Below are 22656 nucleotides of genomic sequence, written 5' to 3'. Positions count from 1 at the left end.
TCATTTGTTGTCACATTATCTTCATGTAAGTTACAATTTTCACACATTACTTACCTGTAATATGAGCTAGGTACTGGACCGCTGAGGTTTTGCCAGTTCCTGTTTCACCAACCAAGAGCACAGGCTCTCCTTTGACAACACACACTGCAAGCTGTTCAGTCAGTACTGCAGATGGCCGTGTGGCAGCAAAGGTATGTTTTACCCTGGAAAAATAATGCAAGTACTCAAACTAAGATTTATCAAGGAGCTCATTTCAATTTTATCTTTATTATTTTTTTAATGGAGTGGTTTGATTTAGGATTTTTTTTAATATAGGTCTGAAAAGTAATAGTTCTAAGATACCCTCCCAAGATACTAATTTTTCTCAAGATGTAACCTAAAAATTCAGGGTTTCCAAATAGCTTCCTGGCCAATGAAGTTACCAACACATACAAAAATCTCCCTCTATCAAGGTAGAGCCATTGAAATCTTTTTATAACAGCTGTGGATCCACACTCTTTTGAAGACACTCTAGTTCAAAGAAGCTGAAAATCTCCATGCTTTGGCTGCCAGAAGCATGATGCAGACACTCTTAAAAATACACAAGGTAAAACTTAGATTGCAAGGGAAAGAGCTCTCACATTCCTTTCATTAGAATGAGAATAACCAACTTGCATTTTCCTTAACCCCTGTGACCTGCAGTCCATTCTATTCCACCACAAAATATTTCAATTCACGTGGAAACTACAGGATAATCTACCTTTGTACAGTGAGAGCCTGGCTCTGCTTCTTCACAAGAGTGACTCTTCCAACAGAGACTGCTTGTTCCCGTATTGAAATTTCCGGTTTATAGAGTTCACAGAAGAACTCCACCTGTGAAAAAAGCACCAGCATTTCCAATGCTAATGTTGCTTACATCACAGTAAAGAACACCCAGGCCATGCTACCAGTCTGATTTTGCAGCAAGTTAATTTTTAATGGTAAAATTCTGTATTTTGGAGGTTTTACATAATCATCACCTAAAATAGTGAAGGACCTCAGAAGTGTTTTTATCTGTACAAACAACTTTCAACTTAATAACTTGGTAACAGTCTTTGCCACTGTATTTCTACTTCATCTACTTTCATGGTAGCTCAACTACAGAAATTTGAACAGTTATTTTAACAATAAACAAACAACCTCCCTTGAAAAATCCCTCTGTGTGAACAAGGATATTTTGCCACTTGCAGGGAATAACACATTCCTGTAGTGAAATAATGCAAAGAAGGACAAAGAGAAAAACCCACAGAAGTTTCAGGGATCCATCTGTCAACTTAAAGTAACAATAGAAGCAATTTGCTTTGCATACTTCTAAAGTCAGAAATAGTTGAAAAGAGGTGATTTAGTTTAATTCTGTCATTTATAGAGCTCCAGAGAGGCAGCTGACCTTGTAAACAGTGAGTACAGAACAAGTAGCAGCAAAGATCATGTTTCTCTCTGATTTCTCTGTTTAAGTGATTAACACTCACTGTAAACCACCTAAGAAAAAACACATTCTTTGCTACTCTGTGCATCTAGTGGTATCATGTGCTTAGGCAGCTGTGCTGCTCCAGCTGTGAAATCCTTCTTTTGCATCATGAGGCCATTTGCTCTAAAACAGGTTGCCTGGAACCTTCAGAGAAAAATGAAATGCAGCTGAATATAAAATAGGAGAAAAACAGATCCTGGGATGGAACAGAAAGGAAAAAAAAAAAAACCAAAAACCAAACTGTTTGGGACAGAGAGGTGGGCATAATTTTAAATAAAAAATAGTGAAACGTATTTCAATTAATCATAGAAAAATTGCATGCTATATTATACTACCAATAAAGATCATGTTAATTGTAGCTCACCATACCTTTTTTTTTGAAATATTTAGGTAACTTCCAATAACTTTTGCCATTTTCTGTTTGCTCCCTTGGTTGGACAACATGGCTGTGAAACAGTCCAATGCCTGTCAAGGGGAAAACCAATTTCTTGAAAACTAGTTTTGTATGATTTTATCTGAAAAAGCACCATCTTAATCTAAAGGACCCCAAAACCAATTCAATCATTGTAAATAAAACTATTTCACTGTCCTCTGATTGAGTCAAACAATAGAGTTCAAGAAGATGCAATAAGAGCTTCTAAACTCTGCAATGTCACTACATTTGGTTTATACCAAAAATAAAAACTTTTCAATGCCCAACCACAAAAGCTGTTTTTAGACGAATGGACCAAAATTGAGATGGAAGTAACGTTATAAGATCTCACAGCTCAAAACTGCCTCTGACGGATGCACATCCAATAAGTCCTCAACCTATACTGTAAACTGATGAATAGGTAAGTAGAAAAGTAGCCCCATATTACAAGAAAAAGAAAGGTCTCAGCCACATACAATCCCAGCCTGTATCAGTTACAATTATTTTGCACCATGCGGTTTGTACGACAGCAGGAAATTCTTTTAGCACCTTACTGCAAACAACTTTCCTAGTAGCAACAAAAGCTTCTGATCAGAGATCACAAACATTCCAACTACAGTCCAATTGCTTCAAAACAAAACCAAACAAATTCCCATCTCACATTCCCAAAGAGAGCATTTAGTGAGACATCGCTAGAATTTGAGACCAATTGGATCCATTTCTGGATCGAGTCTTACCGCACCTCCTGAAAAATATTCACTGCTGTGGTTGAAGAATTACTGTCAAAGTTGTAAGCAATCCTGCTGCACCAATTCAGTAGGTCTCTAAAAGGAAAAACCAAAAAGATTTATTTGGTACAAACATGCCAAAATTCACAGCATCTTCTTTCATGTTCAACTTAAGTCACGACATCATCTTGTGGCACTTGAACGTGCAGTTGTTGTGCCAAGCTGTACATGGGAAGACACAAAGGATGATAATTCTGAGGTGTAGCTGAGCACAGACCAACATGGCTTATAAACAAATAATACATAATCCCATTAATTCGTAAGGTAACTGTAAAACTCAAAGGTATTAAGGAATCCAGAAAGGTATAAACCTCCCATTTTTTCAAGATACAGATTCCTTATCCACAATATCTTCCAAGAAAAGGAAATTTTGTTTTAGAAAAAACAGACGTTCTTATGCTCCACAAAAATATCAGGTACTACCCACACCTAGTATTTACTAACTAATTCACAAAGCACTACTGGTTACAGAAATTCCAGATGAGTAGAACTGACATTTGGTAGGAAAGGAAGAAATAATTCAGCATCAAACTACATTTCATCACAGAATTTCTGAAATTAATAGGACATTACAGATACAGTTACTTTAAGTAACCTTAAGTTATAATGCTGAGAGTGTTCAGCATGAAATAATCTAGATAATTACTCAGTTACTGAAAATGCTATCTTCTAGCTACTGAGAGAACATTATACAGCACCTTCCAGTTCTTAACTAGTACTGATATATTGTGTTAACAATAATTTAAGAATAAATTCATATGGCCTGACGCAAAGCATGGCATATGACAAAACCCACACGTTCCCCATGCCTCCCAAAAAGTAAGTATAGCAAATAAGAAGTTTAAATAATTCAGAATGAGTTCCTTTAAATTATATATTAATCATTATTTTAAAACAAAAAGTGTATTTCCCAGTTTTCACAAAATTCATGTTTAATTATTCAAACTTTCAGCATTATTTCTAAAAAAATAAGAAAAATAACGAAAATAAACCCTTCTATCTCTATAGCTAGCTGACTTCCAGTAAACATGTAAGAAAAGACAACCTCAGAGATAGTTCTCGTCCTTCCAGATTTGGTTTCTTATGTTCAGATCTTGATTCTGATGCTGCTTCTGGCACGTGACTGGAGCCAGCAGCACTGTTTTCTGGTGTCTGATACTTGTCTCCAGCAAGGTCAATGAAAATGTCTAGCAAGTGATCTGTCACAAGAGCAAGGCTGGGGTATCTCCTTTGGAGGACCTGAAACCAGAAACAAGAAAAAAAAAGTGAAACAAAAAACACATCCACACTGGAAAGAAACCAACAGCACCCCAGTTTTTACTGGGAGATGCTTCAATAGATATTTTAGCTAGCAAGCTACATAAAACTGCTCTCTTGCAATCTCTTACCTGAAGAAAATAGAAATTATGATTGCTATGATACTGATTTTGATGCCAAAACCGAACTTTTCCAGCTCAACTCAACTCCAATTCATTTAATACATTTGCACAAATACCAACAGGAAGAACAAAAAGTACATTCAATCCTATCTGAACCCAGACCATGACCAGTTTACAACTTCACAACTGCTAACAGAAGTCCTTACCTCCCACCTTTCTTTTTATGACTGAATTCATTTGAGCATTCAAATTGTCTATTCAGTGTGCAGACAAAGGCATGTTAAGGGGATAATTTTTATTTTCTAATGTCCTTTCAGCTAGGTTCTCTCCATTAAAGCTTGCCAACCAAAATATTGCTTCTCAAAATTACTTTTCACAGATACAGGCCAGGAAAACTGGTCCTACCCTGCCAGACAGACTTTTAAGATTAACAAGAAGATGATGAACCTTTTCTCAATGCAAGGAAGTGGGTGTACTACTGTGGAATCTTAAGTGTTTAATTTATACATTTTTGTGACTTAAGCTACAAAGTTGCAGAAAAAGAATCTGGTGGTAAGAGACACAGCTAACACTCAAGTTTTGTTTTTTCATAAGGTTTTGATAGTCGTTCTTGCCCCATTCCTAACAATTAGCTGACAAATGACAAGAAAGGAAAAAAACCACACAGATATTTAAGGCCACCTATAATTGCACTGGCTGCTGAACGAGACCAAAGGAGTGAATGAATTCTACTGAAAAAACTGTCTTCTCCATTCTAGAAAATGGAGAACTTTCTCATCAACTCTTCTGCTAGATACTGTTCACTACCTTTTCCCGCAGCCAAGGTTTTTTTAGAATCAGATCCTGATTTGAGCCTTGTATCACAAGGAGAATCTCCAGAGAATTTGATTTTCATATGAGCCCTGGGCTGTTTTAATCTTCTGAAGAGGTACACAAAGCAAATACCTCCCAGAGATGCTAACAAAAGGAAGATGTTAATAGAAGCAGTTATTTTTAACTAACTGGCCAACTATTTTTCAGCTCAAAGCTTAGAACAAAAGCTTAGCCAAATTAGAGTAAACTCGATTTGCTTTTTTGTTATTTCTCTCTGCTTTCAAGTCCCTGTGGGCTAATAAGCAGCAAAGTAACTTGAATCTTAGACCCACACAAAGCACAATTGTGTCTGTCAAGGCAAGTTCCAGGAATCTTTGTTCAATTCGCTTCAAATTTTCCTAACAAACTGCTTGTTTACTTCAAAATTGGCAGCATAATGCTGAAATTGTAAGGGTCTGCTGTAGAATTTGAAGATAAAATAAGGATTCAATTAACTACTGAAAAACATTTATTACCCTAAGATGAAACAATTATTCACATGCCACAATAGAGCAACACACCCCCATACCTCCTTGAGCTCTCCTTTGCTCATGTTATCCAGATGTATTTTGGTCCAGTATTTGTCCAGAAGAGCAGCATGGCTGCTTTGCTGCCTGTACCAACCTCCACCACAGCTGAATATCCTAAATCAAAACAACAAGGAAGAAACACAGCATGTTGAGCGTGGCTGAAGAATTCAGCATTTTCAGTGCATTTCTGTGCATCAAAGAACATGTTACATATGACTGCTACAGCATAATGCAAGAGGCATAAATGACACTGTCACTGTACTGTCATGTACCCCACCTTGCCTATCCATGCTTTCCTAATTACTTGTTATCACTGTGTTTTTCTTCCTATATGCCAAAATCTCCATAGAGACACTTTCAGAAAGACTTAACTTACTGTCAGTTGTCTATCTGTACAAACAGAAGCAACATGTAAAATCTTTTGTAAAGGGAGAAACCTGACAGAAGTGGCCTGTGAAGTACCTTAAAGGATCTGTGATCTTACTGCAGAGATGCAGGAAAAGCATCTTCAGCCCTGTCCCCTCCACCATATTTCACAATTATTCTTCCTCATCCTCCAGACTCAGCTCTTTCCATCGTACATTTCATTCCCTTTGTTCTTTTACTACAGAAATAACTATTCAGCCATGTGTTTTTACCCACTGTAGAATTATCCTTGCACATGCAAAGCATTAGATTTGGCGTTGTGGTTTGGCTTTTGTTTTCTGGTGGGTTTTCATTAAATTTTTTCTTCTTTGTTGTATTGCATTGTGTTTGGTTTCAATTGTTAAATAGCATTTCCCAGTTGAAAACTGCACCGGATTTACAGAATCTGCTCTAACGAGCCTAATGAAAATTATAATTTTCTGCTATACAAACTGTTTACTGATGTGCTGGTTTTGGCAGGGATAGAGTTACATTTCTTCACAGTAGCTGGTGTGGGGCTGTGTTTTGCATTTGTGACCCAAACTTCCCAAAGAAGAAGGAGGAAAGGTGAGGATGCTCAGAGTGATAGGGTTTGTCTCTTTCTTTGTGTGGAAAGCTTTTGCTTTATCTAAACTCTATCTCAACCCATGATTTTTCCCCACTTTGACTCTCCCAACTCTCTTCCCCATCCTGCTGCAGGGGAGTGAGCCAGCCCCTGTGTGGTGTTTAGTTGCTAACTGAGGTTAAACCATGACAACCATGCATAAAGAAATAAAAATTCTTAGGAAATGAGACAACCAAAGGAGCTGAATACAGAAGACTCAATTTCAGAAAAAATAGATCAGAAAAACAAATTTATACAAGTAAGACAAAAGCAGGAAAAATTGTTAAAGGCTTTGAAATAAACTACAAAACATTTGAAAACCATGTAACTACCATTCCCCATATAAAGCTTCTAACCTTTAACCTTGATATAATATTACATTTTCCTATACAAAAAGTCATTTTGACATCCCAGGCATGAGCCACTACTACAGTGAAACAATCAGGCAGAGTATATTGTATCTTCTTCTGGTTAGAAAACATTACAAACACCTATATTGATGCAAGACTTTCATAACTATCAATAATAAACCTTTTTCACACATTCCTGAGGGTGGTTATTTTGTCTTGGTGATGGGTTGGTTTTGTAGGGTTCCTCCCAGCAAGGTTCATTTCTTCAGACTTGCTGAAGCTATTTTTCTGTACAAAGATTGGGATTCACCCCAAAGCTGCTTTCAAGTGAAAAAAAAAAAAAATCACAGTTTCTATGACTTATATTGCTTGATAACTGAAAATTGCTAAAATACTCCTATAAAGGTACCTTGTAAAAAGGTACCTTGAGAACATGGGTATCCTATTTTTAAGTCCAATCTCATTTAAGTTTACCTACCTCCTGGTTGCAAAAAACTGGAATCCTGGTGCTACTTTTAAACAGTCACCACGACCAGGAATCAGTAACTCTCTTTTCTCCAAAAGAGGGATCAGCACAGAGATCTAGAGAGAAAAAGAAAAATTATACAACTTTTTTTTTGATGACACTAACAGACAGCACAACCATCCACACTTATTTCACACTTGAGATGCTGGAGCAATGCCACTGAGCACCATTACATTGCCAGCAACTGCTATTTCCAGAGATACACTTCCAAGTGATGCTAACAGGAATTGCAGAGTTCCCAGCAATTTTATCAGCAGTGGAAGTCAAAGGTGTAATGTTTACTTACCTTTTTTCTGCCCTTATTAAAATTTAATGATAAGACAATGGAAATGACAGCCTTTACACTGCAAGTCCAAATCAAAACGATTTATTTTTAAATTATCAAATTACTTATTAGACACATTCAGATCAGAAGCTTCATTTTGTTTATGTGCCTGAACAAAGATGACCTGTGTCTCAAGGATGTCATTCTCAACCATAAACCTTTTCCAGTGTATGCACTGCTACCCCAGGAGAGTGGTATCTATTTAAAGAATCTGCTTTTCCCTGGGGAAGCACAGTAATGGTGGTGGACAGAAGGAAGGGAGATATGACCACACCAACCCTCCAGCACAGAGGGAGGCACACAGAGATCCTTTGATATGGAGAAAGCAGACAGGATGCCTGCAGGGAGGACCTGAAGAAAGGGATTTGATGAATGCAGGATACTACTCAGGGTATGCTCATCATGAGTGCAGTGAGCAGTGAGCTAAGTCCACAGAAGCAAATAAGTGCGTGACCTCCTAGCAGTGAACTGTGTACATACAAGCTGTATTCATTAGCTTTCTGATCAATTTTCTATATCAGAAAGCCTAGAACCTAATAAACTAACTGACAGGTCATTGAGTCACACAAAGGACGTTTTATGGAAACATATATGAAAAGAAAAAACCAGCAGAATGTCCAGCAGGCCTATGCAGCAAAGCATCTCTATCATATCATTCTTGCAAATTACTTGTTTTCAGTAGTCATTACTTCAAGAGGCAAGGATGACTGACTAACTAGTTGTTCTGGATCCAAAAAAGCAGGAAATCTGTTAAAACTTCTAATGCTTAGTCCAACAGCACATTTTTAATATGCAAGAAATGTGTAAGAAAAAATATGTGAAAAGGAAAAAAAGCCCCACACAACAAAACACACAAAAATATCTTATTAACAGCACCGGCCTCATATATTGACAATATTCTTTTATTGTGTTTAGGGCCACATTTGTTTTCAAACACAAAAACATTATTAAATAGACACATTATCAGTGTCAATTCCAGTTTTCAAAGTGAAATCTGTGATCAGTGTCAGGGTCACAACTACTCTGTAACAAAGACAAAAACTAATGAGGTGTGCAAACATGTGAACAAAAACAGGTGAATTTTTTTAACCCCTTCTAGAGCAGCAGCATTTTCAACATGCTGCTCCAGAAGCTGGCGATCAGACTCCCAAAATTGCCATCACAGGCATTAAAATCCGTACCTTAAAGCACACATAAAGCTACATACCACATCCAGAGGAGCATAATCAATATCCTCCAGAAGTATCCAGTGACCTTTGGTAACAGCTTGTGTCAAGGTGCCAGGCTGCCACACAAACTCCCCTGGTACATCTGTGCATCGATACATCCCCAGCAGCGTCTGTGACAGAAAGAGTGGCACATCAGAGACCTGGGCACTGCCTCTCCAGAGCCAAGGATGGCAAATATGACCAAATTTGGGACAGAAGTGACACTTTCCCTCCACCTTACTAAACAATCTGTCTGGCAATCTGTGCCCAGTGTTGCACTTTTTTAATTAAGAAGAAGAGTTTCCCGCCTCCGGTGGCAATTTAACTGAAACTGAACAATTAAAACAAACAGGTAATTGGAAGTAAATTTATGAGCTATGCCACCCTAATATACAAGCAATCCAAAGTAAAAGAAAACTGTCTAGGGTCACACCAAACTTTAGTTTATGTTTCTGAGGAGTCTGTGACTAAGGTAGTAAACAGAACTATAAAGCAAGTTATTCAAAGGTAAAATCCAGTCAAAGCCTTGCTTTTCTCTCAAATTGTAAATTGTAATAAGCATTGCTTTAAAAATTTAGTTTGTGATTTTACTGCTACATATTTTATACCTTGAACTTCACCCCTTTTTCTTTAGTCTTGTATAAGAGAAGATACAGTTTGTAAGATGATGAAACTAGGTGTTCCATGCAAGCAAAGGAGGTGCTTATGGATGCTAATAAAAACCTTCTGGTAGATACTAACCACCTTCAAAAACTAAAAATAAATTGTGCCAAACAACATAAGTCAAGCTCCAAAATTCTATATGCAAAACAAGAAATATATAAAATTATGTACAGATAAAGATTAACCATTATTATGTAACTGCAAATCACCTCAACATTCCAGTATCATACTTTATCTCACCTTTATCACAGAAAAAGGCATCAGATTAAACTGACATTAGCTCACTTAATCAGAAATAAGTGTTCATACAACCTTTGGCACCAGAATCCTGCTTTTTCCAATACAAATCAGTGTTTTTAAATTAAAAAAAAAAAAACAAAACAAAAAAACACACAGTTGAGCTCTTCTACATAGAAAAACTCTGAAAAAACAAAGTGAATGATACAGGTTTAGCTCAATTATGCAAAGAATTAAAGACCTACTGGAAAGAAAGAGTTCTTTTTCTTGTTTATTTATTCATTCTCACCAATATTAAGACCAGTACTAAAGAGTTGGCCACTGTAGGGTCTTTGAGTGAACATATTATATTATTAGAAAATTAGGTCCGTGCTTTAAGTTAAAGTTATATCTCACGATTCAAACATCAAACAAATCCATCAGTTACCTTACTATCAGTTTGATCTCCAAGCTGAACTTTCAAAATATGAGGAGGTTTTGCTCTTCCTGTAACAGCCGCTAAATATTCAATTAAAGCAGTTTTGCCACATCCTATTGGTCCTTCTAATAAAACAGGAGTCTGATATGCTACAGCAATAGCAAGGTTTTGAAGATTTGTGAAGGCAGATTCAACCAAAACAAAACTGCTGGTGTTATTTTCCTGTTCAAACATAAAATTTGGGTTACTACACTTGAAATTATTTTTCTTACATCTGTATCCCACAGAACAATAAGGAAAGTGACTCTAACAACAAGTAAAATTTTGGCCTGTAGATCTGCATATCAAATAAAATAAAGGAGTCTAAAGTTGTATTTATTAACAGGTATTAAAATAGATTTCATCCAAAACCTATTATAGGTGAAACACTTAATGAAAAGGACACAACAACTTGATCCCAAGGGGAATTCACACACTAAATTGTCAGTACAGGCATAGTAACTATTCAGTCATAACTCATGTCAATCAAATACAATTTGCAATATGAGTGAAATTAAGTCATCAGAATGGATCCAAATCACAGGACAAATCAAATAGCAGTTGCAGTCAAATTATGCAAATATGAATATTAAATGGTTGAAAGTGAATATTTACTTTTTTCTATAGAGGCTGAAGTAAAAGATCATTAAACTCAGTGAATGAAAGAAAAAAGGTATATTCAATAGCATTTTCATTTTATTTAAAATTAAATGAATCAGTTTATGGAATGGTAATTAATCAGTGCTACAGATTGTCTCCAAATATTCTGGCTCTTACAGTCACATATCTATATATGGCATAAAAATTAGTGCTTTGTGCCAAAAGGCTCAGAGGAAAGAATTCAGGGCACAGAAACAAGTGTCTTGTATTTAAGTCTGACCTTTTTTCAGATACAGCCTGATGTACTTCTCTGGAAACAAGAGAACCTGCTTCCCCTCACAATTTGCTCCTATGTCTTCATCAGACCTCCTAAGCTGTCACTGGAACCTCCCTATTGTAACTGGAACTACACTGTGGACCAGATCAGTGGAATACCTGTGCCTATTAAAAAATAAAAGCATTCCTTTCAGGGAAGTTGTCACCTCCCTCAGAGATAAAGAATATTCTTTCAGTAATCCAGTTTATAGCATGGCCTGGCTTCAGCACAGCTGCAACAGCAGTGATGCTGCCATGGGAGTAAGAATCTTCTTAAACTGCTCTACAGTTTCCCCTGCTACAGTGAATTCCAAACCACTCTCTCTCACAATCCTATAAAAAATCCCAAAGGGCTAGAAAACAATGAATTCAAGAACAGAAGCAGGGAGAAAAACAGGGTGGGGGAAGAGGAATTTGGAGGTAAAATAATCCTCTTTCCTTGCTTTGGCCACTCAAACAATTCTGGACACTGGTACTCTTCATTCATTTCTTTGTCCTGTTATAGAGCACTATTACAAAATTAAACAAAAGAACTCAGCTAAAAGCTAAAACTAGTACCTAAAGGAGAAAAACAGTCAGGAATACTGGCTGCAGCTACAAAGAGGGATCTGAACAGCTTAGGTTAAATAGCAATTTAGAAGAAAAATGTTAAATACTGTTTGTTTAAAAATGTTTATGCCTTCGATGGGCTTCCCAAAACTATAAGGCACTATAGTCTACATTACAGTAAATTCTTGCTCTCTTCCTTTTCCCTTTCTCTGTCTTCTGGAAGAGTTTAAACAGCAGCCTTGTTTTCTTTTCATAGAAGAACTGAGCATATGTTTGGAGAAAGGCTGCACGGCACAAAAACCCCTACATCATGCAGGTAAAAGCAGCTGTCCTAGATCCTGGCTTTAGTCAGCTATGGAGTCTCACCCCACCTGAGACTGAAGTTAGTATGTAAGGCTGAATATTCTTTTGTAGTATGTTTGTACAAACTGCTACATGAAAGTAAAATGAACAGCATTACTGCTCCTTCACTCCACTGCAGAGCTTATTTGTGGCACCTGTATTATACAACATTGGTTTACTGTACACACTGAGAAAGATAAAGATACACACATTACCCACAGTATCCCAATACCATCCAATCAGGAAATAAACTCATTTCACTGTACTTGGAACTTCCTAAAACAAAAATGTACTGATTTAACTGTGGATTACATACCTGCTCTTCAGAAACATGCTGTAGTCTGGGCAGCACAATGCCACAGACAGCTACTACACCTGCAGAGAGGTCGCTCAAGACAATGTGTCCCTGTGTATAGTGCAGTTCTTTCTCCTTTTGCCAAAATGAGGAGTCTGGATTGGCCAAAACTAAAGCTTGTTCCACATTCTGTAGCTGAGATTCTTCTAGCAACCTGTGAAACCCATGTTTATTAACTCAGCTGAAAGCCATCAAGAAAAACAAAGTGTTCAAGATTTTAAAAGTCCTTACTTCAGTCTGAAATGTATCAGCTCCTCAGGATTGAATATCTTCTTCAGGAAAGATAATTTATGCTCATCGCTCATGCATGTAACCAGAGCAAGACAATTTGAAGTATACCTAAAAATTACATTTAGAACAAAATATGTCAAAACAGTTTTAAGGAATGTAGTTTGACAACTGTCAGTTGCATGCAAAAACATCAAGTTTGGAAAAACGTGCAGAAAACTTATTCATAGAAAATTATTTTAGCACTATGCTTCACATACTTTCAGATAAAACAAATATCTCACAACTGAGGAAAGCAATTCTATCATGGCACAGTTTTAATTTATACACCAATTAGCTAACATTTCTCTGAAGTGAATTATCAGCAGAAATATAATAACGGAATGCACTTCCCTAAGTAAATGAAGGTTAACATATGAGACAAGGAAAATGAAGTCATCTTGGCCCATTTTTTTTCTCCTACCATTTCCCTTCCAAAATTGCATTTCATGCTATTTCTAAAGTAAACATAATGCAATGAAATCAATTCTGAGTGCCTAGAAAAGTCAACTCCCAAGTCGTAACTACATAAAGCTGTCTTGCAAGAAAGGAACATTTAATATAAATCACAAACCAGTTCCCATTCATTATGATGCTGTTTTTAACTTCCAAGAACAAAGTTTTCAATGAGTGTAATGGAGGGAAGGCAGAAGATTGTTTCAGGACAAATGTTTAAAAGTCAGCTCATTCACTTAAGACTATTAGTTGAACACCTGGTAAACCAATTCTAGTCAATGAATTACAAATTCTATCTCTTTTCCTGACACTAAGTAGGTCATTTTGAAGAGCTTCATAAATGACTGACAGATTTGACAACATTCTTGGTTCTGTTCTTCCTAAATTATACACCTTACTGAAATTATGTGCTACTAACACAGTTCTTAATTTATGTTCTAAAAAGCAAAGACTGTTAAACATATTTTGTAAAATAAAAGGCACTATCAATACTAAATAAGGTAGAGCATGTGATTAGGCTGAAGCCCTGAGGGCACACACCTAAAATAAAAATCTGATTAAAATCCCACGTGAACCAAGACCAATATAAGGTGCAGCTTAACTAAGCTACATTTTACAGCCACTGAGAAATCTACACACAAACAATTGAAAAAATAACCAACTTGGGCAAACTGAAATAATTTGGAAAGATTCTCTAGACCATAGTTTTAAGCACTACTAAGTGCTAGCCTGAAATTCACTTCGTGATAGATCACTATAGCTTTCAAAAGGTCAGATGAGAAGTACAGATACCATTGGTACGGATTCCTGGTATTACTTGAAGATGCTTTCTATTGCATGTGAACACTTTTAATTACAGTTCAAGATATAGATACATCTATTCCATGAGGAAGATTTGGAGGTTTTAACTTACCAACGGACTAAAGTGTCATGACTCCTTAGGAGTGGAATACACACACTCCAGTCCCAGAGTTCCCGGAAAACGGATGGCTCCTTCTGTAAAAATCTGTAGGCAGCCTCCATGAGGTCCCGTAACTTCATCCGTCTGCGCCCGTATCGGACTGTGCTTGCATCTGAGCTCTCCAGGAAAAGCCTCTGGAAAACTGGTGATGTAGTTTTAAAGTATCTTAAAGCAAATCTTTACAAGAGAGTGAGAGAGAAAGAGATGGAACACAAACATGTAAGTCAGAAGAAAGAAAACCAGACATTAATAAAAATGTCAGGGCACAGGGCCTAAGACAGTAATTGACAGTACTAAGAACTAAGCCCTGTAATTGACTTCATCCACACATGGGAAAGACAACCAATTCAGCAATCAGATGACAACAGACACTTCACCTTATTGAAAATCATTACTTAATTAGCAAGGAAAGGTACTGCCTTTGGTGAAAACTCTTTGATTGCTCTTGTTTACTGAAAAAGTAATACAGATTCCTACTTATGCAACTTTATATTCTACAAGCCTAGAGGTCTAATATTAAACTCAGAGATTTTGGTTTTGAACTATTTTCAAGCTGTTTTGCTTTTCTGTAGATCACAAGTGGAAGTCAAATTGCATCTTACAACACGATTTAATTAAAACAAACTGCGTTTGAGTCTTGTATTTACTTAATAATTATTTCTGTTCAAAACCCATTTGTGGGAGACAAATCCTGACACTACCTCTCTTCACCAGGGAACACTAACAAGCACATACTGCCCGGATGAAATGTTAACTGCAATGTTAATGGTTGATGACTCAAACAATTGCCCATTTGCAAAAGCAGCAGTGCTTTGCTGAGGATGTGCAGGGTCACAGCCCAGGGGCAGAGGGGGTGAGCACCCATCACCCAGGGCTACAAGCAAGGGTTTGGGCCAAATCTGGAATTGACCAGTAAGAAGCAAATCCTACATGGGATAATGCTTTTTATCATGACAATGTCCTCCCTTATGCAAGTGGCTCAGGTGTGAAAACTCCCCTCGAGGGAAATACCGGGACATTCACACTGAAGGCTTTCATCCCTTTTGTTGGGGCATAACTGGCTCAGCTACGTTAGAGGCAGCTGTCCCGCCTGAGGAGGAGTCATGAATCAAAGATCCCCGAAGTGCCCCCAGGTTCACTTTTAGGAACTTCCATCAGAGAACTGGTCACGATCCACAGTGTTGCAACACAGTGTAAAACCCCCAGGGGAGGTACCTGGGCATTCCCACCTGAACATGAGTGTCTATTAACCCAACAAATTTTGTTTTCCATGGGCTTCCCCCACCTCCTGATGGATCAACACTTCGACCATCACTTGGACCAATGGCCACCGAAACTGCAACAACGGAGTCTCGCCACTGGAACCGTGGGTAGTGAGATTTCTGTTCTTATCCTCTTTCTTTCTTTTCCCGTATATATTTTCTTAAGTGTTATTTTTTATGGTTATATATTGTTGTATTTCTACAGATAATAACCAAAACGGCTACATATCTCCTTTCCATTGCAACCAAATTGCTCTAAAATAAACAACACCAGCATAAACACCAGTTCTAAAATATAAAAACACCAGTCAGCCAGTGTCCTTCACTCTAATCCATCCCAACCCATTAACAAAAACCTGATTTACCCTGCCTCCAGGGGCAGGCTGTAACACTTCCTAAATTCAAACATTGACATCTCATTACTCACGGCATAACATCAGGGTGGTCAGCAACGAGCTTGCTCATTGCTACACAGAGCCTTTCATGCCGATCATGGTTGATTTGGCCACCAGCTTTGATAGCTTCTGCATTTCTTTCCAACAAATCCAGCAGGATGGGCCGAACTTGACGGCCGATCAATACAGTACATTCTTTATCCAGCAATAACTGTGCTAAAGTATTGAGGATGCACTGACGATCCTGCTGAGTCCAAACCTAAAGGAATGGGAAGTGAAAACAGGTTAAATGGAAAATTATTTTGACTTTTAACTTCAGAACTATTCATGCAGGAGTCAGAGTGAATTTTACAGGAACAAATAGTTCAAAACCAGAAGGGAGTCCAAAATCCCAAAGCAAGTACTCAATTGACACAGCTCTCAGTATTAAAAAAAAAATTACAATATAGAAGAAGTAAGATGCAGAATGATACACTAAACAGGAATTACAAAGTAGTCTCAAAACCCTAAATTATATTTTACAACTGAAAGATAAAGCAATTTGTATTTTTTTTTAAAGAAAAAGATTGGGGAAATGTTGAAACAATTAATATATCTTCCTAGAATTTCCACTGATCTTAACAGCTTGGTCTCATGAGAGCCACAAAACATTTAAGACATTAAACTTAACATTTAAACTTGCTTCATGTTCACTATCTCTTTACAAAAAAGAAGCATTTAATCAGTCATGATCACAGCCTTATTTTCATAGTTCTGACAAGAATTACAGCAAGCAATACTCTTAACAAGAAGCAGCTTGTATCTGCAGTTTTGAAGTTGAAATCCTTTTTCATTTTATACTGTTATACAAAAATGGTCATTTAGTTCTTTAAAATACAAGGAAAACATATTCACATCTGCTAGAAGAAAGAAAAAACCCCAAACCAACACACCTTAATCTCACATCCCCCCCACCTAACCCCTCCAGCCCTCCTAACTTTGTTACTGGCAAACAACCCACTTCTTGTGTCTTACCCTTAAATATCTCTCTCTTTGAGCTCATGTTACCACCCAAGCATCTCTCCACTTTCATCATGTTTAACACATAGTGCAGTACAAGTCATTTTGAAAATCAGGATTATGAATTTGCACTGTAGTGGTTTTCCTCTCAACTCAGATTGAAACAGAGATTTTTAGAGTTAGGTTAGCAAAATGAATTAAGCATTTATAATTTAGCTTGTAGTTATGTGTTGAATTTTAACCTTTTACTTAAGAAACCTCTGTCTGGTACAAAGGGCATAGGAAAATGCAAATTTCTAGAGCTTCTTGCATAAAGAACAATACCAGAAGAGGCAAAGAACCCAGATAAAGAAGCTCCTCTGTCTCCAAGCCTATCAAGACTGACAGACCTACTCAGATAAGCACCCAAGGCCGCATATCGCTTCAAGATGTTCCATGCTCCCCTCCCTGAGTGAACCCTTATCCTGTTCAATATGTTCCAATATTTCTTCATCAAAAGAAATATTCTGTAATTCAGGGGGACTTTTGTTTCAGCACCATATGCAGCCAATTCCTGCTTCTCCTAGGCTTTAGTTACTCTGGTAAGACCTGTTCCTGGTTTCACCATCTCAGGGATGGTTTCATTTTTACAAGAGTGCAGCTGTCCTTTGATTATACCACTGTCCACACCCTTCTAGAACACATGCAAACCTGTTCAAGTTCCTCAGTCTCCTGGATTTGAAAAGACATTCATCCCCATACAGCATTAAGAAGTCAGGGAAACTGAGGTATATCCACTACAAATATCAAAGCCATCACATCAATTGAAAGCTGTTTCTTACAGGCCTCATGTTTGCTTTTACAGAACATAAGTTTATCTGCCTCTCATTTATCACAGCAGCATCAGAAATAATTTTTAAAATGGAGCAAGGCCCTGCTCATTACAGGGAATCAGATTTTGAGTGGCAAAATGGCAAAATGACTAATAAGCTGTTCAAAGGCAGAACGGCTCAAAAGAACCAGAAATAAACTCCACTGGAAAAAACAAAAAGTACCTCCAAATTTCAAATCAATTACATCTTTGGCTACCCAAACAAGGCACATCAGGGTGCTTAATTTATTAACCAGAGCTTTGAATATCAAATAAAGCCAGCTGACAATAAAATAATAAATAATGTGATTGATTCAGTAAAATTCTGTATTTACACGTCTGCTGTCCAACAAATTCATGCCATTAGTGAGAGGAAGCAGTTTTTTAATCACTGTGCAGTACTCTTAGGACTTATAAAACTGCTCAAAAATCACAGTGGCAACATTTACATTTTACAAAGACTGTCTATCTGACTTCAGAGCCTAAATAAAAAATGTTAAGGAAAAGAAGAATACTGCAGAGAGGATTATTTTTAACTAAACATGGCTTTATGAAATAAATATGGCTTTCTCAACCAACAGCAATAGACAGCTGATCTGAAAGTGTTCAAGTCTGGGATAGTCAAATCTGCACATGGGCTTCCAAAGAGCTGCTTTAAGAAAGCATCATAAGCACCATAACACATACACACACATCTATTATTAAAGAGACACATGAAGCAGACACACAGCCAGGACTGAGACCTGGAGTCAGACAGATCCCAGTCACTGCTCCAGCAGCAGGACGCACATCTCCTTCCCACCTTACAGACTACATGTGCTCAGTGCACACAAGGTACAGAAATCTCTACTAATACCCAGCTTAACCCAAACCCTAAATTCACAAAAGAAAGGATCACAGCAAGGAGCAAGCTGGTACCACATGAAATCCACATTTGCTCACGACACACAGGTTACACCAGACACAAATTTAACACTGGGATACTCCTAAAGAGTTGGGAGAGCATGAGGACCACACAGGAAATCTTTCTTCCCCTCCAACACAGGAACTCATGTTCTCGTCTCTGTTCCCTCACACAACAGCTGTATGATTGTGCAGCAACCAACTTAGCAAGATGATCCAAATTAATCCTTCTTACAAAGTCTTGCACTGGGTGGGAAAGTTGAATGGATTTTCGTCTTACTAGGTTCAAGATAGGAGACGCAACACAAAGGTGTGGCTTGGCCTTGGGAAGCCACTCTTTGGCAGCTGTTCAGTTCAGCAAGATAAACCAAAACACGAGCCTGCACTCTTCCTACAACCCACACAGTTCAAGGGAAACAAACAAACAAAAAAAAAAGCAGGGATGATATGCAGTCTCACAAGCTGGAACTTCCTAAACTTCCTCTAGCACTTCTTTGACAGACTTGGACAGATCTCTCTCTCACAAGAGAGGATGCAAGCAACAAGTTTCTTGTTGACTTTGTATCACTGACATAAAGTGTGCCAAAAATCACAGCTTTTCAACATGTAGCAGAAGATGACGACACAGCCCAAGATGGAAGCCCAAGTGCAACATACCTTCCCTAATTTCTAACGCTACATGATGTAAAGTCTAACTAATCTTTCAAATAAAATGTTTGTCCTAGGTTGACTGTATGATGCTTTTATCCCCAGTCGTCTGTTCTGTTTATGCTGAATAATAAGTTTTGCACCTTTAAGACTTGTTCCAGGACTGAAGGGGGGGAGAAGAAGAGCTGAGTTTGTTTTCAGAAACTGCACTCACTCCTCCACATTCCTGCTCCTGGACTGTGCGGTCTGTGGATGGATAGACAGCAAGACAGAGCTCTCCTTTGCTTTTAGTTAGTTTTAGCTATCTGAGGCAAAGAAATTCCCTGGACTGTGGTTTTTCCTTTTCTTTGGACCTGCTCAAACCTGCTCTGGACTGAACAGCCAGAAGAGCACCGGCAGCTCGCACCTGTGGCCCAGCGGGCTGGGTCTGGGCCGCGGCATTGCCAGCGCCAGAGGGACTGATCAGAGACCGAGTGAGCCGAGCTGCAGCCCGGGCAGGGGGGATTTTTTTTTTCTGAGTTTGTCTCTCTTTTAAAGCGGCAAGAAATTTCGTTGTTTGATATTGTTTAGGTTTTCTTGTTTAATAAACAGTTTTTTCCACTTTTCTCCAGGGAAGTATTTTTCCCCGAACCGGTCGGGGGATGGGCCTGTTGAATCTACCTTCCAGAGGAACCCCTTTAGGAATTCTCTCCCAAATTTACCTTGAACCAGGACAATGTTGAATTCACATTTTAGTACTAAAAAACTTCTGCCTTAGTTGCCAGAGCGTCAGGACATTTTTCTGACAGAACATGGGTAACTGTGTGAATTTGAGACCACTAGGTCATCTCCTTTTTCCTACATTTATTAATATAAAGGAATAAAGGCATTTCTCAACATCAAATGCTAAGACTGAAGGCTTCTAAATAAGAGCTTGGAATTATTATTAAAACAACTTTCACTGCTACATAGAAAAATGAAATGCAAAATGAAGGATGCCAACATAACCCACCTACAAATTAAAAAAGAAAAATCAAGAATGGGGCACTCATGAGCTTCTGTCCACTTAGGAAGGTTGCATAGTCTAAATAGAAGAAACATCCAAAGCGGTCAGGTTCTTTGATACATATATTTCCACATAAGCACTGTGGTAGATGCAAAGGACAGAAACCAGTAAGGGTGTTTTTGCATTAAAGTTCCATTCCTAGGAGTGTTTTAACCTTCTCAGTGATTAACTTCTCTGCTGAAATTACATTATCACAGGCATCCAAAATACATACATTTGCACAAAATTCACATTCAGAATTCTGTGCAGGAAGACTTTCTGGCAGACCTTTAGTAACTCAGAGCCAAAAGCACATTCCAGCAGTTTGTGGAGACCTATTGCTTCTACAGTTTGCTTAAAATATTCAAAAATGCAAACGTGGGGAACAAAGACTGGTTCAGAGAGCTTTTCATCCCATCTTCCTCATTAAGAGCACAGAAATTTGCTGTATCTTTGCAGAGCTCATGGTATATAAAAATACTATACAGAAAAGGCTCTAATTCTATTACATACCCAAGCACAGGGAACAAAACCTTCCATGACCACATGAACTGTGCCATAATATGAACTTCAGAAGACTGCTCCTTACTTAGCACTTGTGGGCAAGTTTCATTTCTTTATGGAATACTGTTGAAGAAATAAGGTGCCAGAAAGACATAGCAAAGCTGTAGAGAAAAGAGAGCTCTGCATTTCCACAATGCATGCTTCCTATGCAGGAAATCAGGTATTACGTTTAGAGATGGAGTTTGTTTACTGGCAAGACAAGCATAAAATAATCCTAGAGCTGTAGCTTCCAAGCTTGAAAACAGCGAATGAGTTTTCAAAAGGATGTGCCATTGTTAAATAATGTGCTGTTCCAGGCTCCCTCTATACAATCACTCTTCAGGAATTTCCACCTAGCAAGGCTTTTAAACCACATCTCCAAACAGTCACGGAAAGGGAAAGGGCACCGTGTCGTTCCCAACCTCGGTGACTCCCTTCTGGTTCGCTGCTCCATCTGTCTGCTACAACTTGTATCCACATCGTCCCCCTTTCTCAGCGGCTTCTCTCCCTTGAAAAGCAACTCTTCATCACTGCGTCGCACCAATTAGCTTCCACTCAGGACTGTATATTCATGTCAATTTTACTTTGATCCTGTGATTTGCAGCGACAGAAGAAAGAGCCATCTGTCTACCAACAAAGAACTTTGAGTATCAGTATGAAAGCCCAACCATAACTGAGACAGCAACTCAGGCTGAAAGCCAATATTCTGAAAAAAACCCCCGATATTTCAGACTTTTCATCTTCAAACAACTGGGACATTTCCTAGACACTCAAAGAGAAACAGAGACTTTGAGCCCCAAAATGTGTACACGTCTGAGTGGCTTCAAAAGCTCTATTAATAAAACAATATCTGATGGGCTGACATCCTGTTACATGTCCTCAAGCATTTCAGAGAAAGAAGGGAGATCGGTCTTAACTCTTGAAGATGTGCTTCTCAGAGCTAAGGCAGCCTAAGCGTGAAGGACCACGTTTTCAGCATCACTACAACCTGGAGACTGTGATAAAAAAAACCCTCAAAGCAAAGCCCAGAAAATCATGCCTTTTTTTATCCCACGTGCTGTTTTAAGGTAATTAAAGAAGACACGCAAATTAGCAACAGGCTAAGGACTAGTTACTGTCTCAGTGCTTGATAACAAAATACCACCTCTTGCTGAAATCACCTTAGGGGGCATGGAACGGATTGAAGATTTAACTGCGGGGCGAGGCGCAATAGGAAGGGAACTAGGATACAGAAGAGCATCTTCTTCACGGGCTGCACCCGCGCATCCCCGAAAGGGGCGAGGACGGCAAGAACCAGCACCAGGGAGAGAGCGGGGATTAGCTCCCGCCGGCTGCCCGAGGGCCAGGGGCGGCCCGGGGGGGTCAGGCACACCCAAAGCTGCCGGGAGGAGATGGCGGCACGGGGGAGGCAGAGCGGTGCGCGCCCTTCGCTCCGCGGCGGCCCCTACGAGACCCTCCTGGGACGGAGCGAGAACGGGCGCGCGGGGACCGCCAGCGAGCGCCGCACCGCCCGCTCCTCACCTGCTTCGCCACGAATCTGCTCAGCTCCACGCCGCTCTTCTCGTTCCTGCGCGCCACCAGCTGCAGCGGCTCGGCCAGGCAGAAGCGCAGCTCCGCCGCCATCCTGCCGGCGCTCGTCCCGCGGTGGCGGGAGGGGCGCGCAGCACGTGCGGCGGACGCGGCACCGCCAACTTCCGTTCTGCCGCCGTCACGGGAAGCGCAGCCCCCGCCCCGCCCCGCCGCTTCCTCCCCTCCGCCGGACTACAGCTCCCAGCGTGCGCCGCACCGCCCCTCCCCTCCCGCCGCGGGCGCCGTCCGGGAGCGCAACGAGGCTCCCCCGCTGGCTCGGAGCGCTGGAACCCCGCGCGTGTGGGGCTGCGCTTGCCGCGCGCGTGGCCTCCCCTGCGCTCCGCTTCCCGGAGAGCCAGCTGCCGCTGCTGCCGCTGCTGCCGCCGGACTCGCCCG

The 22656-nt window shown here is 39.3% G+C and overlaps 1 protein-coding gene across 1 annotated transcript in view; it reads right to left on the bottom strand.

Annotated features, from left to right (window-relative positions):
* The window catches only part of MDN1 (midasin AAA ATPase 1), a 93132-nt gene extending 70818 nt beyond the window's left edge, over positions 1-22314 (bottom strand). Inside the window, exons 1-14 of the mRNA XM_053974318.1 lie at positions 22213-22314; positions 15757-15983; positions 14020-14244; positions 12615-12722; positions 12345-12537; positions 10193-10405; positions 8865-8996; positions 7285-7388; positions 5447-5561; positions 3732-3925; positions 2641-2722; positions 1856-1951; positions 740-852; positions 55-203 (exon numbers count right to left, since the gene is read on the bottom strand). Of these exons, the coding sequence (XP_053830293.1) occupies positions 55-203; positions 740-852; positions 1856-1951; positions 2641-2722; positions 3732-3925; positions 5447-5561; positions 7285-7388; positions 8865-8996; positions 10193-10405; positions 12345-12537; positions 12615-12722; positions 14020-14244; positions 15757-15983; positions 22213-22314 (2053 nt within the window). The remainder of the gene's footprint in view (positions 1-54; positions 204-739; positions 853-1855; positions 1952-2640; positions 2723-3731; positions 3926-5446; positions 5562-7284; positions 7389-8864; positions 8997-10192; positions 10406-12344; positions 12538-12614; positions 12723-14019; positions 14245-15756; positions 15984-22212) is intronic.
* Between the last annotated feature and the right edge of the window lie 342 nt (positions 22315-22656).

The sequence above is a fragment of the Vidua macroura genome, chromosome 3 (genome assembly GCF_024509145.1).
Source record: "Vidua macroura isolate BioBank_ID:100142 chromosome 3, ASM2450914v1, whole genome shotgun sequence".
NCBI classification, from domain to species: Eukaryota; Metazoa; Chordata; class Aves; order Passeriformes; family Viduidae; genus Vidua; species Vidua macroura.
This window is presented reverse-complemented; position numbering and strand designations above follow the sequence as displayed.